At 38.8% G+C, this 22631-nt stretch overlaps 2 protein-coding genes and 1 pseudogene across 5 annotated transcripts in view; 2 read left to right on the forward strand and 1 right to left on the reverse strand.

Moving 5' to 3' along the window:
- Window positions 1–8766, forward strand: part of AKNAD1 (AKNA domain containing 1) — a 38516-nt gene extending 29750 nt beyond the window's left edge. The window contains exons 13-17 of the mRNA XM_082453093.1: window positions 2752–2874; window positions 2970–3077; window positions 5155–5236; window positions 6301–6400; window positions 7145–8766. Coding sequence (XP_082309219.1) covers window positions 2752–2874; window positions 2970–3077; window positions 5155–5236; window positions 6301–6400; window positions 7145–7276 — 545 coding nt within the window. The 3' untranslated portion in view covers window positions 7277–8766. The remainder of the gene's footprint in view (window positions 1–2751; window positions 2875–2969; window positions 3078–5154; window positions 5237–6300; window positions 6401–7144) is intronic.
- Window positions 8767–11057: 2291 nt separating this feature from the next.
- Window positions 11058–22631, reverse strand: part of STXBP3 (syntaxin binding protein 3) — a 53128-nt gene continuing 41554 nt past the window's right edge. Inside the window, exons 17-19 of one of the 3 annotated variants that reach the window (XM_082462654.1) lie at window positions 20646–20731; window positions 12720–12868; window positions 11058–11794 (exon numbers count right to left, since the gene is read on the reverse strand). In XM_082462654.1, the coding sequence (XP_082318780.1) occupies window positions 11700–11794; window positions 12720–12868; window positions 20646–20731 (330 nt within the window). In that variant the 3' untranslated portion in view covers window positions 11058–11699. Of the gene's footprint in view, window positions 11795–12719; window positions 12869–20645; window positions 20732–22631 lie in introns of those variants that run through there. The other 2 variants (XM_082462653.1, XM_082462655.1) reach the window with 2 other exon arrangements.
- Window positions 12880–14501, forward strand: LOC309661235 (large ribosomal subunit protein eL37 pseudogene; annotated as a pseudogene). The gene has a single exon. The product of its transcript is annotated as a large ribosomal subunit protein eL37 pseudogene (transcript).

The following is a 22631-nucleotide window of genomic DNA, read 5'->3' on the forward strand; positions in this document are numbered from 1 at the left end:
CTGAGAAGAAAATCAGCGCCCGAGCCTAATCTACCCAGTTTATACAGCAGGAACCTGGGGTCCAGAGAGCTAACCAGGCTTGCTTTTTTCCTTCAACTCAGTATTCTTCCTGTTATGTCACATTTAGTTCTATTTCTTCTCTGTAGATGACACATTTTCTAATAATAAGAGTAGGTTTAATTGATCGAACACTTACTGTATACCAGACACCAGAACAGAGTAGAGATTTTCAAAGTGTGGTCAGAGGGCCCCTGGGGGGCCGTGAGGTCCTCTCTTTTCTGTGCAAGAGCAATATTGCAACAGACTGAATGGAGATACAGCTATAAAGTCCAGCTGCCTTCTGTTAAGCTAGATGTTTAAGAAATTTGCCAAAACGTAAAACACTGCCATTTTTCTCACTGATTTTTTTTCAAAAATAGCTATTTTTCATAAAAAATGTTATTTTGTGAACATGAAGTGATTACTGTTTTTAAATGACAAAGTATTTTTTAAATGCTTCAGTTTAAAATTCTAAAAAAAAAAAAACCAGCTTTGAGACTGCCCATTCAGTCTTAGGAAAATCTGAATGATTCTACACAGCAAAAATGACTTGAGGGGCTTCCCTGGTGGCGCAGTGGTTGAGAATCTGCCTGCCAATGCAGGGGACACGGGTTTGAGCCCTGGTCTGGGAAGATCCCACATGCCGCGGAGCAACTAGGCCCGTGAGCCACAATTACTGAGCCTGCGCGTCTGGAGCCTGTGCTCCGCAATAAGAGAGGCCGCGATAGTGAGAGGCCCGTGCCCCGCGATGAAGAGTGGCCCCCACTTGCCGCAACTAGAGAAAGCCCTCGCACAGAAACGAAGACCCAACACAGCCATAAATAAATAAATTAATTAAATAAATAAACCCAAAGTTAAAAAAAAAATGACTTGAAATTTATAAATACCTCTCTACCAATCCACATTCAGTTGACTGAATGTTGTATGACAGCTCTTCTCTAGTGCAAGGGGAGGGTGGATTTTTACTACAGGTATAAAAAATTTCATATATTATGATATATGATAAAAACTATAATAAGCAAAAGCTCTTTAGGGGTCTCAATTTTAAGAGTGTAAGTAAGAGTGTTCTGAAATTAAAGAACTGAGAACGGTTGACATATAGTATACATCACTTGACTATCATAATACCCCTGTAAGGTAGGAATTATTATCTTTATTTTATAGATAAGTAAATGGAGGCTTGGAGAAATTAAGTGACTTGCCAGGGTCAAAGAGCCTGGTGTGTTATCTATTGCTGTGTAATGATGTATCCCAAACCTTAATGGCTCAAAACAACAAACATTTGCTATCTCATAGTTTCTGCAGGTCAGGAATTTGGGAGCCATTTAGCTGGGTGGTTCAGGTTCAAGGTCTCTCATGAAGCTGCAGTCAAGATGTTGGCCAATACTGCCATCATCTGAAGGCTTGACTAGGGCTAGAGAATCTGTTTCCAAGATTGTTCACACACATGGCCACTGGCAGGAGGTCTCAGTTCCTCACCATTGTGGGCCAAAAGGCTGCTTGAGTGTTATTAGGACAGGACAGCCAGCTTCCCCCAGGCAAGTGATCCAAGAGAAAGACTGAGATGGAAGTTTCAGTGTCTCTTACGACCTAATTTTGGAAGTTATACACCATCGTTACCACTTTATTCTATTTGTTAGAAGCAAGTCACTAAATTGTGAGTTGTCACAATCAAGGAGAGAGGAATTAGGCTCTATCCTTTGAAAATCATGTTAAAGAATTTGTGGACATACTGTCAACCAACATAGCCAATAAGTGGCAGAGCCAGGCTGCAAATCAGGCCTGTCTGAACCCATGTCCTTTCTCCTGTACAACACAACCTTCCCAGGGTGTAGCTCCTTCTTCCTCTATTTGTAATTTCCTTGACTTCTGGATTAGAAGGCATTCAATGACTATTGACTGAGATTTGGGAAAGAAAACATCCTTCCCAGAGCTCATTCCATTTGTGATTTACACTTTGGAAGATAATGTTACAAATGAGTGCAATCATGAGTGCAGCAAGGCAGGTAGCATTGGCAGAAGCTTTGTCCCCAAGCCTCATCTCTCCTGGAGCTAAGACGTTGCTTGGACACCCAAGTGTGATGTGCTCACGTGCTGGGCCCATGCTCCCACACTCTGGCCTAACCTGGAGAACTCCACTGCCCACAGCCTGCCGAATAAGACCCAGATCTGCACCGGACGCACATGCTCTCTACTGCTAGCCTCTCTGTGGTACTGATGAGGGCAAAGCTATGATTCAAGTTCCCATATGGACTTACGAACGTGATGTGAGGAAAACCATCTTTCCAATTGCCTGGATGACAAAACACAAGCTCTTGGCCACCGCAGGGTCTAAGAAGAGAATGTGGATGTATCAGGGCTAATCTGGAAAAATAACTACAAATGCAAGATCGTCTGATAATTCAATGGACGAAATTCTCACAGATCCATCCATTCAGAGGACCTTTACTAAACACCTACATGTGCTAGGCAAATCTTAAGACTTTCCTATCAGAACTGTTACCTATCAAAACATCTCTCAGTTGTCATAAGGGGAGTCCAAATGTCACCCCTAGGCTGGCAACCCCCCTTGGTAAATTTCCCCTTGGGGAAATTGAACACTCTGGGGCCTAATGCATACCTTGCACGATCAGGGCCCTACTCTCCAGAGCATATTTTAGGACTATAATAAAAAAAACTCACACTTCCTTTGTGTAACTTGGGCTTTTTCAGGTTCTGATACAGGACTCAGCTGCTATTCTGCTTCTGGGACTGGACTGCAGAGTAATAAATGTGAGAACTGCAGCACTAAGATTCATAACTCCCAGAGAGTCTGTGGTAAAGCATCATCTAAAGGTGAGAGTGACTGGGCCGCCTCAGAAAACAAGGCATAAATGGGGACAGCTGTTGCTCCCAGGCAATGACTTGTATTTTTAATCTTTTCTTTTTAGAATTTCATTACATATTCAACACCCCGGGACAGAATTTCTTTAATCACAGCAAAAGAAGTGCCTTTGCCCAGCTCCGCTATTTAAGTGAAAATAAAAATTCTTCACCTTGCAAGTACCTCTCCTGCAAGATCCCATCTTTGTACACAACCTAATCTCCCTGCATGGGAGACCCATATCATACTGGCCACTGCTTCCATATGGGGAGCCCCTGCCCTGTCTAGTCTGCTGCCAGGTCTCCAGCACTCATCTGACACTTCCACATCCAGCCTGACACCTGGATGGCAAGAGGCTGGGCTGGAACTGGGAGATAACGCAATCCTAGCAATAAAGGACTTTGAAAGTTACTAAGTGCTATACCAGTGTAAGTTGGTAACAAGTCATAAATATTTGCTGAACAAGTAACTGACTGAATAACTGTCACTATTATTGTTATTATTCAGAAGTGGCAAAAGCTTTAGATCTATCCCCACTAAAATTCAGCACATAAATAGACTATTTTACACTCCTTAAACATCATATTGCTAATTTCAATGCAAAATTTTGCTGTCTTTGGAAATAACTAAAATCCCACAAACATTTATTTATGAAGATGAATAAAACATGGCTCCTTCCTCCCAAGGAGTTTACAACCTATTGAGAGAAAGGAACTCCTACCCAAATAAGGAAAGTTCATGGAAAAATGTGATAAGAGCTAGGAGCACAGAGTGTGCTAAGGGAACACAAAGGAGGGAAGGGAACACCCTTGTCTTGCTTCTGAACGACAGCTGTATCTGGTTCTCTGACATCCTTTCCTCATGGGTGAGTTCATACCTTCAGAGCGCTTTCTCTCCATCACTGGGGACAGGGCACCAGAGAGAATGTTTCTGATCTTTTACAACTGCCAATGTCCAAGACTAAAGAATGGTGTTTATCTGGCTGCCCTCAGCTATGTCTCCCCTACTTACCCCCAGCTGCCAGATCCTCCAGTTGGATGTGTTCTGTTGAGACGACAGTCCCTAAGACTCTGCAGAGGCAACAGGCAGATTTCTTTCATATCGCCTTGGTTTTGGGGTCTACAGCCCACGAGACCTCTTATTCCAACATACGAATGAAGAAAGCAACTGAGTCACTTGAAATGTGATCTTGAACTCCATTAGTAAACATACAGTGGCCAAGAGGGTAGAAGTCCCAGGGAAGCATCTTTTGCTCAGTGTTAGACAAGAACCTCCAGAACGGACAGAAAATGGAGTGGGCTATTGCAGGAGGTCGTGAGTCCCACCTGTAGACTGAGAGACAATGTACTTTGTCAGGATGTTGTAATCTGTAGACTATGAGAACTGGACCAGATGACCCTATGACCCTTTCCAACTCTGAATTTCTATGTTTCAAATAAAATCCACAACTATATTTGGAGGTGACCAAGGGGTTAAGACTGAGCTCATTAGTGCCTCTGTTCGTCATGACTTAAGTCTGGGTGGGTACAGCATGACTAAATCTGGACTTTCTGACTTCTGCCCTGCCTTCCGTGTCTCTCCCTGTTCCTTTGTCAAATGGGACCCTCCTGAGGGGGAGTGAAGCCAAGCTACTAGAGACCAGTGGATATGACAGGAGAATGAAGGAGAAAGAGGGGAAGATAGAGAAGAGAGGAGGAGAGGCAAGAGAAGGGGGAGAAGAGAGCCTCAGCGACAGAGAAGGCAGATTTGTTGGCTACTGACTTTCTTCTCTTCCTTCCCCTGGCGTTCTTCTTGTCTTCCATGGTGACATTTATCTTCTTCTCTGTTTAGTCTCTATTTTCTGGAATTGTCTTAGTAACATAATTTAGTTTCTGACTCCTAGAATCCTTGCTCCTGTAGTGGAGAGGACTTCAGAAATCCATTCAGTTCAAACTCTTGGAAAATATTATCTCTCCATTTGCCAGATGAAGAAGTTGAGCCCGTAGACATGCCCAGGTCACACAGCTAGCACCAAGGGGACCTAGAGTCCTGGTCTCTTGTCTGCTAATAAAACTCCTTTTAAATGTTGAATATCTTGTCTTGAATTCAGAATACTCGATGGCTATTTTCCATGTTCCCTAGTTTCATTTACTTAGTAAAATTTTATGAAAGATTTCATTCATACAGAAAAGTTCAGGAAATGATACCCATATATCCACCATTTGGGGATCATTTTTGATGCTCTGAATCTGATCACAGCTAACATTTTTCAGCTCATTCAAAACCAAAATGGATCTGTTTCCAGAGTGCAAATTCAAAATCCTCTTATGATGAATGTGAACTCATACCAGGAAAGTATGATTAACAAAATGGCTACCCAATGTTTGGATGCATGCAATGTGCTTAGTGCATTAGATCACCTGCCCAAGATCACCTAGATCATAAGTAGTAGAGCCAGGATTCAAACCTAAGTCTGGCTAATATTTCAATCATTCAGTTATTCATTCAACAAATATTTGAGTGTAAATAGCAGGACACTGCGCAGGTGCTGAGGACACAGTGACAAAGTCAACTTCTGTTCCTGCCCTTACTTTTTTGGTAGAGGGTAAGGGGGCATACAGAGTGCTATGACCTAATTTGGGGGTTTAGGGAAGCTGAGTTCCAAAGGATAAGTATGAATGAACTAGCAAGGGGATGGAGGAGTAAGAGTGAAGAACATGCCAGTCTAAGAGAGCCTTCTGGTGTGGAAAAGCCCTTGGCAAGTTCAGGAACAATGTAGCTGGAGCCTAAAAGAGGGAGAGGCAGTGGGGGAAAGATGGGGCGGTGAGATGAGCAGGGCCAGGCTGTGCAGGGGCTTGTTGGCTGCAGGAAGGATTTCAGACTCTTAGGTATAATGGGAAGCCAATGAGATTTTTTAACCAGAGTGTTTTTTAAAGTTTTCCAGTGTTTTAAAAATCACTCTAACTACTAAGGGAGAGGGAATGGATTAGAGGAGTCAAGGATTGGAGCACAGAGGCCAAGTAAGAGGCTAGTACAGTAATCCAGGTGGAATGATGGCAGCTTGGCCAAGGGTGGTAGAAAAGGAAAGAGAGAAGTCTAGTATTCAAGCGCTACTTAGGAGGCAGAATCGACAGTGTAGCTGAGTGACCGGAGCTCAGGCTGTGTGCAGTTACACTCACTCAGTCTGAACCCCACTACCCACTACCATAGTGCAGTGCAGTGTGTATGAATGTAACCACTGGGGAGTTCTTGGGTTTGTGTCTTGGTTGTGTGTCCTTGGGCAGAGGGTGCACAAACTCCTCGCCTCCTACACACACACACACACACACACACACACACACACACAGAGCCACTACTGAACCACAGAGTTGAGGATGGCACTTTATACAAGTATCAATGTGCTTTTGCCTTTTTTACAGTTCAGACCTTGCTACACCCTCACCCCATTCCCACTCCTGCAGGATTTCTGAAAGCACATCCTCAAGCAACTTTACCGGTATCGAAGAAACGGAATCTGAGGTGAGGACTTAGAAAAAAAACACTCTAGAATCTTTGCAGCTTGTAAGTTTGGTCTTGATGACCACAAAACTGATGGCTTTTAAATTATTACAGTATGAGAGCATCAGAAAATGCTCTGCTAAAACAACTTGTGCTCAGCACTAACATAAAGACAGCCTGAGCAGCCACATGGTTTGTATTATTCCTAAATTGGTTCCAAGGGAAATTTCCTGGAGAAAATGTTTTGTGGGTGGTGCCTCAGCTACAGGATTCCCCGGCGCAGACCTGAAGGCATGCCGCTCACAAGTTTGTTCCAGGGACACTGGGGTTAGAGCCATCAGTAGATTCCTACTTTCAATCAGGTTACTTTCAAATACTGCCACAGCATGTGCTGCATCCCTGGGTGCCCTCTCAGTGGTTATGGCCCCTAAATCTCCTTCAATGCCCCTCCCGCCAAGAGCTTTTCTTCTTTGTCACGGATCTCTTTTTCCACAGCAGGGAAACAGCCCAGCAGGTTGCTGACTTCACCCTCTGATTCATGCTCATCAGTCACGTGTTGGTCTTTTTTCTGTCCCTTTCACTACAAAATATATTCCATCTCAGACTGGTTTCCTAGGAAACCAAGCCTCAAAAACAGAAATAGACTGGGTGGAAAACAGAATACTCCAAAAATTCCACTTTGCAATGTTCAATAATGAGGGAACCCAATTAACAGAAGCAGTAGTAAATTTATGTAACTAAAATGTGTGGACTTTTCCTCTGTAGATTTTAAACTCGTCTTTGGATCATGCCCTAAGGACAGCAACCATTTTGAAACAAACTACTGATCAAATGATTAGAACTATTGCAGAAGATCTTGCCAAAGTACAGAGATGGAGGAATAGACTGAAATACTAGTTTGACTCAAGGCAACCAAGGATTAAAAAAAAATGCAGAGAAAACTTGGTCTTCACCCCAAAAGTATTTTACTTATTACACAACTTATGAAGATGACTTTATAGAGAAAACACCAAAGCTGCAAGAAATGGGGGACACAATGTGCTAAAATGAAACAAAAAAATGGACCTCTGATTCTTAAAAATCAAAATCAACACATATTTGCTTAAAAATAAATCTATGTTATTCCTAACTCATAATAAAAGAAATCAAAATAATGAAATATACTTTTACCTATTAGTGTGACAAAAACTAAAGTTTGAAAGGAAGTAAAAATGTGCTTCAGAGATAGGAAATCGTTTCAGTTAGGAGCAACAACGAAAAAAGTCTTTTTCAGGGTCTTGATACCAGAATCTGTAACTGCTCATTCTACCGAGGGTGGAGTGGGGTAGGGAATCAGCTTATACTAGGAATTTATGTGTGATGACCTCTTATGTCTTCAAATCCAGTAAGAAATTTAGGAAACAAAGGGTCTCTCCAACTCTAAGTCTAAAATGTATGTGAAATTCGAGGCCTAAAATGTAGGCCTCAGAGGATCTCCTATCAGTGTGATAGGGCAGAGTGATCACTGAGGTGTGCAGTGATTGAATGGATGGACCAATGTTTGCTGTCATCACACTCTTAGTTCCATTTGTCACAGGGCATTGGATTACTATGAATCTCTGTTCCACACATGTACCAACCCTGGACAGATAGTTACCAAGGCATACAAAGATCTCAGATAAAATGCAGACACCAAAAAATTAACCCTCTCACTGGCAATGTACTGTTCTCATGCTCAGTCTCAAAGAGAGCTGTCTGTTAGACTGGTGGTTGCCAAGGGGCAGGGGGTTGGGGAAGGGATGGAGTGGGAGGTTGCGGTTAGCAGACGTAAGCTTTTACACATAGAATGGATAAACAACAAGGTTCTACTGTATAGCACAGAGAACTATATTCACTATCCTATGATAAACCATAATGGAAAAGAATACATTAAAAAAAAACATATATATGTATAACTGAATCACTTTGCTGTACAGCAGTAATTAACACAACATTGTAAATCAACTATACTTCAATTAAAAAAAAACAAAGAGAGCTGTTTATTACTGTCACCTTTCCTCTCCACATAGCCATGTCATCCAGGTTAAATTATATAACCTCTCTGTGCCTTTTGTTTTTCTCAGCTTTAAAATGGAGATGATAATAGTGCCTATCCTCACAGGATTAAATGAGAAGACTGAATGAGGTAATATGAACACTTAAAAACAGTGCCTCACATATAAAGCACAAAGTAAGCATTTGCACATTATTATTTTGTTATCATTACTTAGTAAAATAGCAAGTTCTAAAATTAATATAGCAAAAACAGAAACTTTCCTATATATAAAAAAATCCAGGTCTTCCCTGGTGGCACAGTGGTTAGGAATCTGCCTGCCAATGCAGGGAACACGGGTTCGAGCCCTGGTCCAGGAAGATCCTACATGCCACGGAGCAACTAAGCCCGCGAGCCAGAACTACTGAGCCTGCACGCCTAGAGCCCATGCTCCGCAACAAGAGAAGCCACCGCAATGACAAGCCGCAACGAAGAGTAGCCCCCGCTCGCCGCAACTAAAAAGAAAGTCCGCGCGCAGCAACGAAGACCCAACGCAGCCAAAAAATAAATTAATTAAAAAAAATCTGTTTGAAAAGCATAATAGAAGATCCAATTCACATGGAACCATGAAAAATATTATGGTGATATGCAGTATCTCTATAAAGAAAATAATGATTCTTAAGGTCATATTTTCCCTAAATTAACCTATAAATTTACTGTAAACCTAATGAAAATATCAAAATAACTTTTGGTATTAACAAAATGAGACTAAAGTTCATTTTTAAAAAATGTAATACCCAGGGAATTTCTGAAAAATAATGGTAATTTTGGTATGGGTGGAATAGAGATTATGTCCACATATTAACACACCATGAATCAAAATAGGGAATAAACTGGGAGTCTGGGACTGACATATACACACAACTATATATAAAATAGATAACTAATAAGGACCTACTGTATAGCACAGGGAACTCTACTCAATAGCCTGTAATGACTTATATGGGAAGAGAATGGTATATGTATAAATGATTCACTGCTGCACACCTGAAACTAATACAGCTTTGTACATCAACTATATTCCAATAAAAATTTAAAAAAATAAAATAGAGAAAAAGAGATACAAACTCTAAGTCAATAAAACAGAATCCAGAAATAGACCAAAATACAAACTTAGTTTATGAGAAAGGTAGTATTTCAGTTCAGTTGGGGAAAGGGATTACCCAATAAAATTTGGTATAGTATCTATTTAGAAAGAAATAAGGATGGATCTCTGTTAAATACTGTATCAGTCAGGGTTCACGGAAGGAACAGAAACTCCTCTAGATATTTCAAGAAGTGTTTTAACATAGAGGATTAAGTCCTTAAAAATCATGGAAAAAGCTGTAGGGGCAGAAACTAGGGGCCATATTTTTAGACTCAAGGTCATATCACCATCTGATCCAGAGAACAGGAAGCTAGTGCCACCAGTTGCCACCAGCACTGCCTCATACCCATGAAGCAGGTGACAGACACTAAAATGTGGAGTCTGGTTGCTACAGACAACTCCTGTCGGCAGGAACTTGCTTGTCCATTGGCACAGCTGCAGCAGATGGCCTCTGCCTCCTTTCTAACTTCAAAACTTGACCAAATGCAAGTCGTTGGCAGAATCTAACCTGTTCAGAACCCCTTACCTTTGAGTCTGCAAAACTTCCTTTTTAGCTTTCATCCCCTGTGGTATGGAATGGGGAGGCATGGGACATAATGCCAAGTGCTAAGAGACAATATCTAGCATACATTCTCATACTAAAACCAATTCCAGATGGATAAAAGAGTTACCTGTAAAAAATAAACCTATCAAAATGCTCTAGAAGATCGATGGGTGAATTTACAATCTCGGGTGCAGATATTTCTAAGTACAACATAAATTTGCAAGCCACACAGGAAAAGTGATGGATTGATCTACATAAAAATGTTATTTTTTTAGTATTTATTTATTTAATTAATTTATTTATTTGGCTCCATTGGGTCTTAGTTGTGGCACACGGGATCTTTAGTTGCTGCGTGCGGGGTCTTTTTAGTTGTGGTGTGGGGGATCTTTTAGTTGCCGCATGCCAACACTTAGTTGCAGCATGGCAGCATGTAGGATCTAGTTCCCTGACCAGGGATCGAACCCAGGCCCCCTGCATTGAGAGCGTGGAGTCTTAGCCCCTGGACCACCAGGGAAGTCCCTACATAAAAATTTTAAATGGTGATATCTATCAGTATTTTAAATGCACAAATACTTTAGACAGCTATGTCCTCGCTAGAAATTTATATTATAGAAATATTTGTGTAAGTTTGCACAGGTATGTACCCAAACAATGCAGCATTATTTGTAAGAGCAGAACTCTGAAGATGAGTGATATATAAATTACAGTCCACTGTATGATAGAACACTATGAGGCCAGGTAAAAGGAGAGATTTGAAATGAAGATGTTCCCTTTGCGTAACACATGTGCACACATATCCTTACATTATCCAACCGTATACAAAGATTACATTATTATTTTCTTAGGTCAAAGGGAGTTATCTTGGTGGGAAGATTATGATGCATTCTTTTTCTTCTTTGTAACTCTCTGACTTAGAACTTTAAAATTTCCCGATTTCCCCTTCCTCCCTGCCAAAAAACAGAGATAATTTTTGTAAGTATATATTTATTTTCTCTTAGAATGTTCATGATTATTTTTGTTTGCTAATTTAAACATACATTATTCAGAATTATACAAAACTCTGTTCTTCAGAAGTATCTAGCAACAGTATATGCTGTGAAATCATTCTATTCCTATTAATGACTAAATTACTTTACATATAAACGAAGTTATGAATTTCAGTTGAAAGAAAAACTGCACTTACAGGAAATCATTCTATCATACATACAAGTTCACAGTTTTTACTTTTACAACCTTTTCATTTAAAATCATTCTTTCCCAAAACACTGTACTTCAGCATTAGACAGATAAGTATCTAATAAGTAATTAGTATGTACATAGGTGGCTGTGAAAAATTACCCACAACTGTAATATATTCTGTTCCAAAGCTGAAAATATTTCCTTTTAGAAAGCATTTTAACATTTCTTCTCATCATCTACAAAGCTGCAACAATATTTAAATTAAAAATGGCAAATCCAATGATATGCAATCATAAACAGTCCCTTAAGAAATATACTTGAAAAGTCATTATTCCTTAAAATATTTACATTTTTAAAATTACATGTCAGCCACAATGTCTTGATCTACTTTAGTTGATCAAATTAATAAGAATCTCCAAATCCCTCCCCCCCTAAAATGCTATTCATCTTTAATAAAGGAGACTTTATCCTTGGGTTTATTCAGCATCTTTATATCATCCAACAGCTTTTTGGGTGTTACAATATGCGTGGAACCTGGTAGAGGAAAAGAGAAATTTTCAGAGGCCAGCAGTTAAATCAATTTTCCTTGGCTAATTATATTGTCCTGTCCTTCAAATATGCAAAGTGCAGTAGCTTGGGGCAACTTAACAAAATTTCTATAGGATGCCTTCCTGAAATCTGCCTAAACTACAGTATTTCAATCCTTCCTCTTCATTGAGCACACTCAGTAACCCTTCAAAAACACTGCCCACTCCTAGTGCTTTGTCCACTTTGTGCTACAAAGTGGCACAAAGTTTATTGATAAACTGAAGACCAAAACTGGAGGTTAGTCTGTCCTCCTGACAAAACAGCAACAGGCACTGTGAGTTCAGTCACAGAGCACTGTTAAGCAGTGCCGCAGATCAAGGCTTGGTGTATAAACGCGGCACCTCCACGAGTCAGGAAAGTTTCGGTATCAGTGGCTTTGACTGAAATTCTTAAAACTGAATTCCATACAGGCCTGGCCAATGTCAGGTCCACAGCCAGAAAAAATTTCAAAATATTTCTGTAGTAGAAATGTATGTTTCAAAAATTATTTAATCATGAGGGCAAGAAAAGGATAGGATGTAATATTTTAAAGGATATATTCTTTATGTAATATTTAGAATATTATAAAGAATATATAATATGTAATATATAATACATTATATAATATATACTATAAAGAATATTATAAAGAATATAATATTTCTGAAGCTCATTCTCTCAAAATCAGAATTTTAATAAAAAAAAAAATCAAAGAAGTCAACCAGGAAAAAACTCTGGTACATCAGATAAAACACACTATGATTTAAAAAATATTTTTTTGCACTCAACAATTTAGTTCTAAATGTAAATTACAAGATAAAGTTTTACATATATATTTTTGCATTTAGAGTTTGTTTTAAAAAAACAGAAAAGAGGAAAACACAAGTCTTACCAATAATAACTTCACAGGATTTATGTGCCTGAGATACTTCATAAGCACAACGCATTTCAGAATATGTAATTCCTCCGATTACAAAAATAATCAGCTTAGACCCATTTTTTCGATCCTCTAAATAATTAGCTCTGGGTTTCTGCCGAGCACTAAAAAATAAACACAAACATGTTAAAAATATTTCCAAAGCCATACTGCTTGTAGTCTTTTAAAAGAGCCCAACTCAAGCAAACTCAAATTTGGCACCAACTGCATTGATTTTAAGGAAATGACTTAGCTATGGTATGACTGGAGCACCAAGGGCCAGGCAGGAGAGCCCGACTTTAAGTTCAATTTTGATCTACAGAGTTTGAACAAATGACTCATAATCTAGCTCAGCACTTTTACCTATAAAATACAGCTAAGGCCCTATCTTATTTATTTCAGATAAAGACATAGTATACCTGAAAAGTCTATGACTTCCTGAAGTTAAAAAAAGGGGGGGGGTGGCATTGAAACAATAGGGTTTTAAAGACATAGAGGGGGTTGGGGAGGCACAGGTGCTGCTTTGGAGCTGACGTGGTACCGGAATGCCCCTTGCTGGAACTCTACTAGTAAAGTATGATTATAGGAGATATCGAACACATATCTGCACTCCTGTGTTCACTGCAGTATTATTCACAATAGTCAAGATACAAAAACAACCTAAATGTCCATCAATGAACAAATGGATAAAGAAAATGGTATATATGTACAGTGGAATATTATTCAGGCTTAAAAAAGAAGCAAATTCTTCCATTTGCAACAACATGAATGAACCTGAAGGATATTATGCTAAGTGAAATAGGCCAGACTCAGAAAGACTGCATGATCTCACTTATATGCGGAATCTAAAATAGTCAAACTGCTCTTTGATCTCGGCGGCAGAAGCGAGATGACGAAGGGAAGGTCATCATTTGGAAAGCGTCGGAATAAGACGCACATGTTGTGCTGCTGCCGTGACTCTACGGCCTACCACCTTCAGAAGTCGACCTGTGGCAAATGTGACTACCCTGCCAAGTGGAAGAGAAAGTATAACTGGAGTGCTAAAGCTAAAAGACGAAGTACCACCCGGACTGGTCAAATGAGGCACCTAAAAATTGTATACCGCAGATTCAGGCATGGGTTCCGTGAAGGAAAAACACCTAAGTCCAAGAGGGCAGCTGTTGCAGCAACCAGTTCATCTTAAGGACTTCAATGACTAGTTGCGCAATAAATGTTCTGGTTTTAAATAAAAAAATAAAATAAAATAAAATAAAAAAGCCAAATTGATAAAAGTGGAGGATACAATGTTGGTTGCCAGGGAATGGGTGGAGAGGAAAAAGAGGCAATGTTGTTCAAAGGGCACAAAGTTTCAACTATGCAAGATGAGTAAGTTCTAGAGATCTAGTGTACAGCATGGTGACTATAGTTAACAAAACTGTACTGTATATTTGAAATATGCTAAGAGGACAGATCTTAACTTAAGTCTTTATGCCACAAAAGAAAGAAAAGAAAAAAAAAGGAAAAAAAGAAAATGGTAATTATGGATATATTAACTAGTTTGTGGTGATTTCCCAATGTATATGTATCAAAACATCAAGTTGTATACCTTAAAAATATATATTATGAAGTCAATTGTAACTCAATAATGCTGTTAAAAAAAAAGAGAGCCACCTGAGTTTCAACTCTGATTCTGCTTCTTTTTAATTCTCTATGATTTTTAGCAAGTTACTTAACCTCTCTCTAAACCTAAAGGGTTGTTTTCAAGATTAAATGAAATAATGTACAGAATACACTAAGTATGGAATCTGGTACTAGGAAAGCACTAAACAAATAGAACTACAATTTCTACTACCTCCCCCCTTAGATTGCTCTAGATCTGTGCACTGGCCAAGATAGCAGCCACTAGCCACATGAGGCTATTTAAATTTAAATTAAGCAAAAATTCAGCTTCTCAGTCATGATATGTGGCTAGTGGTTATCATATAGGACAGTGCAGATATAGGACATTTCCATCACTGCAAGAAAGTTGTATTGGGTAGCACTGCCCTAGGTCATAGAAATCACTATTTTTGTTCCCATACCCCACTGGTAAAAATTCTGAGCTTTTATTTGAAAAGTAAATAAATATTTTAAAATAAACACATACATATATTAAAAATATATATTAGTTTATAAATTATATATGTGTATTAGTATATACTAATAAAGCTTAATTTGTCCTTTTTCTAGTGTAAAAATAATACCCAACAAATCATCTTATTACCCACTTTGGAAACCATATACTAGATGACCTCTAAGACCCTGCAATGTAGGATATCACGGTAAACTTTTTTTAAAAATAAATTCATTTATTTATTTTTGGCTGCACTGGGTCTTTGTTGCTGCGCGCGGGCTTTCTCCAGTTGCGGCGAGCGGGGGCTACTCTTCATTGCGGTGCATGGGCTTCTCATTGTGGTGGCTTCTCTTGTTGTGAAGCACAGGCTGTAGGCGCACGGGCTTCAGTAGTTGTGGCTCGCGGTCTCTAGAGCGCAGGCTCAGTAGTTGTGGTGCACGGGCTTAGCTGCTCCATGGGATGTGGGATCTTCCCAGACCAGGGCTTGAACCTGTGTCCCCTGCATTGGCAGGCGGATTCTTTTTTTAAAATAAATTTATTTATTTATTTATTTATTGGCTGCATTGGATCTTTGTTGCTGTGTGCGAGCTTTCTCTAGTTGCAGCGAGCGGGGGCTACTCTTTGTTGCGGTGCGCAGGCTTCTCATTGTGGTGGCTTCTCTTTGTTGTGGAGCACAGGCTCTAGGCATGCGGGCTGCAGTAGTTGTGGCACATGGGCTCAGTAGCTCCACGGCATGTGGGATCTTCCAGGACCAGGGCTCAAACCCGTGTCCCCTGAATTGGCAGGCAGATTCTTAACCACTGTGCCACCAAGGAAGTCCCGGCAGGCGGATTCTTAACCAGTGTGCCACCAGGGAAGTCCATGGTAAACTTTTAATAATGTTCTCAGTCTAGCCTTTTGGATGGTAATTTCCATCTGCCATCTTAAGGAATGACGAGGTAGTAAACAACAGAAATAGTAAAGAGACTTAGTAGCTGGTTTTGAAAGATGAAACAGGAACAAGATACACTCTTGGTTCCCATACAAAATAAATCAAGGATATACTAAAAGTACAACCTTGGTTTAAAAACTTTCCAAAGAGAGTGAAATAAAGTAAGAAAGCAAAAGAAAAGGAAGTAATATTCCTCAAAATGATTATGTGATTGTAACGATTTTTAAATTTCTGAATAGCAATTTTAGGACAATAGGATTACATTTAATTTGTTTCACATAAATGTGTAAGACACTGTGCTAGTGTTTTACACTCTGAAAGACACATAAATAATGATTAAATCCCTGTATCCTGAAAATCTCACTCTAGAAAGCACCTAGAAGCATTGGTTAAAATAAAAGCAAACATCTTTTTAAAAGCATAGCTGAAAATAAACAAGTAAGAGCAATCTTCAAGGGCCAGCAGCAGTAAAAAGGAGACTAAAAACTAGAGTGGTAAACTGAGTTGAGGCTTGCTCTACCTTATAGTGTTAGTCTAATCTTAGCAAACAAGGGGTCTGGGTGTTTCCCTGTTTAATGAACACAGAAGACAAAGTCTTGGATATTGTGCAAGGTAGAGATGGGGAGGTGACACCCCTGCATAAGGTCAGGACACCCTCAAAAGCAAGGGGAGATGACAAAGAAGCTTCTCGCCTGATAATTCAACACAGGCCTGTCTCGTGAGAGCTCTAATTTACACTACTTTCATAGGCTGGGGAACGCCAACTGAGAAATTAACACACAAAAGAAAAAAGTCTCTAACCTTGGCAGAAGCAAATGCAAAACCTCTCTGAAGGTACCCACTCTCAACCCTGGCTACTGAAATAAGCTCAGAATCCAAAATTATGAAGCACACGAGGAAATAAGCAAGCATAAGTGTCTGCAGAAATGAAAAGCAGTAAAATTAGACCCCAAAGAATGTCAGATGTTGAATTTTGTAAAAAATAGTCTAAAATTAAGTATGTTGAAAATGATAAATGATAATAAAGTAGAACAGAAAGCATGACAAAATAAGAACAAAGAAGTCCAAGCATATTTGAAAAAGAAACAAGGAGAACTTCTAAAATAAAGGAAAAGTAAAGTCAATGAACATAGAAGCTCAAAAAATATATACATATATATAGTTTACTCAGCAGATTAGGCACAAATTTAAGAAAGAACTAAAGAATTGAAAACTAGATGCAAAGAAAAATTTCCAAAATGAAACATAAAAAGTAAAAGAATATTAAAACTTGAGAGATTACAAGGCATGAAGATAAAATGAGATGTTTGAATAAAACCAAGACTGCAGAAGTGGCAATATTTGAAGAATTTATGAAAGATATGAAACCTCAGATTATAGGAAACACACTGAATCCCAAGGAAAGAAAGAAAAATAAACCCTCAGGTAGACACAGCATAGGGAATGTACAGAATACCAAAGACAAAAAGCACCAGAGAGAAAAGGCAAATTACCTATAAAAGTACGACAAAACTGTCAGAAAACACCCCATCCCCATACACACACCTTTCCAAGAGCTAAAATGGAAACCAAGAAACAGGAGAATAACATTTCAAAGTGTTGAGTGAAAATTACCATGAGCCTAGAAATTAAAAGCTATCATGTAAGAACAATGACAAAATGAAGACATTTTCAGACAGACAAAACCACAGAGACCCTACCACCAATAGACCCACACTGAAGAAACTACTAAAGGATATATTTCAGAAAAGAAAACAAATGAGCCCAAAAAATGGGATGCAAGGGACTCCCCTGGTGGTGCAGTGGTTAAGAATCCGCTTGCCAATGCAGGGGACACGGGTTCGATCCCTGGTCCGGGAAGATCCCACATGCCACGGAGCAACTAAGCCTGTGTGCCACAACTACTGAGCCTGCATTCTAGAGCCCACGAGCCACAACTACTGAGCCCACGTGCCACAACTAGTGAAGCCCATGCACCTAGAGCCCATGCTCCACAAAAAGAGAAGCCCCTGCAATGAGAAGCCTGTGCACCACAACAAAGAGTAGACCCCGCTCGCTGCAACTCCTGCGCGCAGCAACAAAGACCCAACGTAGCCAAAAATAAAATAAAATAAATTAATAATAAAAAAAAAGGGATGAAAGCAGAAGTGGTATGCAATATAACTGGTTAGTATGCACACACAACTAAAAAAATAATAATGCTCATCATTAATTTGGGAAATAAAAAAGATATAAGGTGAAAACAATAAAGAATTAAGAGACCATTTAAAGGGTGTGTAGTTTGAATTAAGTTGTTCTAAAGTTCTGTATTGTTCATGAGAAGGGCAAAGATACTAATCTCAGACTTTGTTGAGTCAAAGAAGTGTACTAAAATTCTAAGGATAATAGATACAAAAGTACAAAAAGGCTATATAACTTCCAAGCCAGGAGAAAAGGGAAAAATAAAACTAAAGAAAAAGTCCTCAGACCAAGAGAATCACCCTAGAGAAACACTCAAACACACGTAAATGTACAAGAATGCTCATTGCATGTTGTTTGTAATGGTGCCAGTTTTGACACAGCCTAAATTTCCATTGTGGGGAAAATACATGAATAAACTGTGATACTCACATAAGAATACACCAACCAGCAGTGAAAATTTATGCATGTTATCAATTTGGGATAAATTTCACAAACAATGTTGAGGGAAATTTAAAAAGGAAGTTGCAGGAGGACACATACAAGATGACACCATGTATATTAAGATTAAAAACACAGTCAAAGGCAACTTGTGGTCATGGTGGAATAAGATGGTCAGAAGATTGCCCTCCAAGAAAACAAGTATAAACCTGGATGAAATTGTGGGGGGGAAAACCAGTTCAGGTCACTTGGAAATCAACTATGGGCAAACAGCAAATTGAGAAGAATTTACTCTTAAAAAATATGCTAGCATATTGGTAAGAATGGTGATAGTAACTACATGACCTTCTAGCCTGAGGCTGCACCCAACCTGCACTGTTCTTCCAACTCAGTCAGCAAAAACTATAGCTTTACTGACCTGAGGCTGGCTGAGAGAACCACCAACTTTACTGCCTGAGGTGGAAGACTTGACTCAAGGTAGGGAGCAAAGGGAGTACAAAATCCTGCAGCTTTGCTAGTTAAAAACAGCAGACCTGGTTTAGAACAGGAAGACCTGCAGCTCTGGTAGCACAACATCTTGGTCCCAGTATGGGATAGGTGGCACATCAGCCAGAAATTTAATGGGGAAATCCTGAACGTACGAAAGCCAAAGAAGACAAAGACAAACTCTCCCCACTTCCTTAGCTGACTGCCAAATTATGCCTGTGCCAGGACAAGCCAGAGAAAGCCCAGGGGAAGAATAGGAAAAAAAAGAAAGGGGGGTGGTGGTGGGGGGAAGACTCAAGAACTGACTCTGACTTGTAATGTAGTTCTTAACCCACACTCGGATTGATCAGCAGATGATGGAAGGCATGAGGTGTCTAAACACAACCTCTGCCCAGATAACTGGCTGACCTCTAAACTATTCAGACATAGGGCAACCACTAGGAACCAAGCAAAAAAATTCAATTTAAAATTAAAAACCCCTGCAATGACATCAGTGGCTAAACTGCAGGGGGCAGTGATCCCACAGCTTAAGTCCATACAAGTTACTAAAACAAAAAACAATTTAGAGTTGCTACAGTACAGTATCTAAAAGATCCAACTTTCAACCAAAAATTAGTAGATATGTAAGAAAACAGTAAAGTGTGACCCACACATTGGAGAAAAGCCATCAATAGAAACTGACCCTGAGTGAATCCAGATGTTGCATTAGCAGACTTCGAAGAATCTATTATAAATATGATCAAATAATTTAAAAAAAATGCTAATACTATGTTAATCAATGGGGAATTTCAAAAGAGAAATGGAAACTAAAAAAGAAGCAAATGGAAATTCAAAATGTGAAAAGCACAATAACTGAAATGAAAAATTCACTAGATGGGCTCAATAGCAGATTTGAGATGTCAGAAGAAAGAATCAAAGAATTGATGATGGATCAATAGATATTAGCATATCTGAAGAACAGAAAGAAAAAAGGTGGAAGAAAGGTAAACAGAGCCTCAGTGACCCATGAGACAAAGCCAAACTTTCCAACACATGAGTAATGGAGTTTCAAAAGAAGAGGGAGAGAGAAACAGGCAGAAAAAAAATTTGAAGAAACAGCAACTGAAAACTTCCCAAAATTTGATGAAAAATATTAACTTGTAGATCCAAGAAAACTCAGCTACCCCAGGCAGAATAAACACAAAAAGAACTCTGCCTAGACACATCATAGTTAAACTGCTAAAAGCCAAAGACCAAGAGAAAAATCCTGCAAAACACAACTCTATAATTTAGAATACAGATATATGTAGAAAATGTATAAAGATACACAGGTGAATGGTAAACACCAAATTCAGGATAGTGAAGAAAGGGAGAATAATAAAAATCAGAGTGATATATAGGAAGCTTGAACTGTATTTATAATGATTCATTTGTTAAGCTGGGCACTGAGTATAGGGTATGCATTATAATATTGTCTACAGCTTTCTGAATGTCTCAAATATTTTATCACAAAAAAAATCATCACAAAGGATTATGTCCTCTGCTAATGTGAAGAAAAAAAAAGATGAGTGGAGAAATTCTTCTCTAGTTTCATGAAAGTTGTTTTTATAATAAGGCACATTTTCATATTGCTTATCTGGACTCATCTAAAACAGGTTACAGTTAAAGAAAAACTGCTTTTTAAGTGACTATATGCTTCAAGAAGAGTTACCAATACAGGAATACCTATAGTTACTAGTTATTAGTCTGTAATTTCATAGTGAAAATTTCACTGGCTTTCATTTATAGGTTTTACCTTACAGCTCCTGAGCCATTCCATACTGCTGGACACTGGGAACAATATGGCCACTCTTTTGAATCTAATCTATTATCGATGGCATCCTAGGAAAGAAAAGAATTAAAACCATCAAGAAAATATTGTAAATTCCAGGATTTTGTTTGTGTTACATAAAACTCAAACCTTGTGTTTACAATTAAGGAACATAAGGATATATATTTAATAAAATAAGGTTAGCCCTTTTTTGAAACTCACAAATCTTAATTGCTACAAAAACTAATGAAATCATTTACTTATTAAACTAATATTTATTGCAAGCCTGTTATTTCTTCATCTGGAGGGTTCCCACTTTGGTGTGAGAATTCCAGGCACCTTATAAGGATCTTTATCTCTAGAGTGCTAGCGGTTCCTTTTTTTTAAAAAATAATTTATTTTATTATTTATTTATTTAGATTGCGTTGGGTCTTTTGTTGCTGCGCACGGGCTTTCTCTAGTTGCAGTGAGTAAGGGCTACTCTTCGTTGCAGTGCACAGGCTTCTCATTGCGATGGCTTCTCTTGTTGCGGAGCACGGGCTCTAGGCACACGGGCTTCAGTAGTTGTGGCACACGGGCTTAGTTACTCCGCAGCATATGGGATCTTCCCGGACCAGGGCTCGAACCCGTGTCCCCTGCATTGGCAGGCGGATTCTTAACCACTGCGCCACCAGGGAAGCCCAGTGCTAAGGGTTTCTAAATACCATCTTAATCCTGACAGACCTCTTAGGCTACTGGAGTCCAGGCCTTGCCCTTCATAGCGGTGGCTCTAAAACAGAATGTGCATCCTGGCCTAGGTGTATTCAAGACAAGCCAATGGGATGAGAGGCTTTCCTTTTCATTTCATTTTTAAAATTTTCCTTCTTTTTAGGGTTAATGTTTTATTATATATTTATGTGTAATTGTATATACTGTACACAGAGTGTTCTATCAATACAGAATTTATATAGTTTATAAATAAATAATCATATACTCTAGGCTCCTGATCACATCTATTATGATTAAGTGTGCATGATCAAGAAAGTTTAGAGACCACTGCATTAGAGCATGGTTGTACAAATGGTATCAATAAGTAGGAATGGACACAAGGAATGGGTACAAGGTACCCAGTAGTCCTAGAATATTTCAATAAGACTGCAAGATGTGAAGAAACCAAGTTTCAGGAGAAACCCTGAAGGCCGTAGACTGCCACTGAGGTAAAAGTGGGTTTTCTGAATTTAATATGCAAATCCTTGTTAAAGGGTTTGAGAAGGTCAATTCTTATTTTTAAAATACTAGCAAAGAAAAACTACTTAGTTCTATATCCTTGTTATGGATCAGAAAAAAAAAAAACCTTATGCTGCAGAAAAAAAAGTCTAAACTCTTTAAACTTTTCATCTATATTAAGCATGTGTGAATGACACAGAATTAGTCAACCAAAACAGAAAAATCATAGGAATAAATTGTACACAATTAGTTTCCACAGGAAAATAGAAATTAAAGTTTAATAAGTTAAAGGCAAATTGGAATAAATAGAACTATCTGATTATGACTGAAGAATCAATGTCATGACTTTATTGAGCTCATAATGTGATTTTTATTAGTTCATTTTCTAATTTCCTATAATTGAATATTATTTTCTAAAAGTAAACAGTACTAAAGGCATCAGCCATTTGCTGACTATAAAAGCAAACTATAGTGAGGTTTACATTTTTTTTTTAACATCTTTATTGGAGTATAATTGCTTTACAATGGTGTGTTATTTTCTGTTTTATAATAAAGTGAATCAGCTATACATATACATATATCCCCATATCTCCTCCCTCTTGCGTCTCCCTCCCACCCTCCTTATCCCACCCCTCTAGGTGGTCACAAAGCACCGAGCTGATCTCCCTGTGCTATGAAGCTGCTTCCCACTAGCTATCTATTTTATATCTGGTAGTATATATAAGTCCATGCCACTCTCTCACTTCGTCCCAGCTTACCCTTCCC

This window comes from Balaenoptera physalus (assembly GCF_965194825.1).
Source record: "Balaenoptera physalus genome assembly, chromosome: 1".
Lineage (NCBI taxonomy): Eukaryota > Metazoa > Chordata > Mammalia > Artiodactyla > Balaenopteridae > Balaenoptera > Balaenoptera physalus.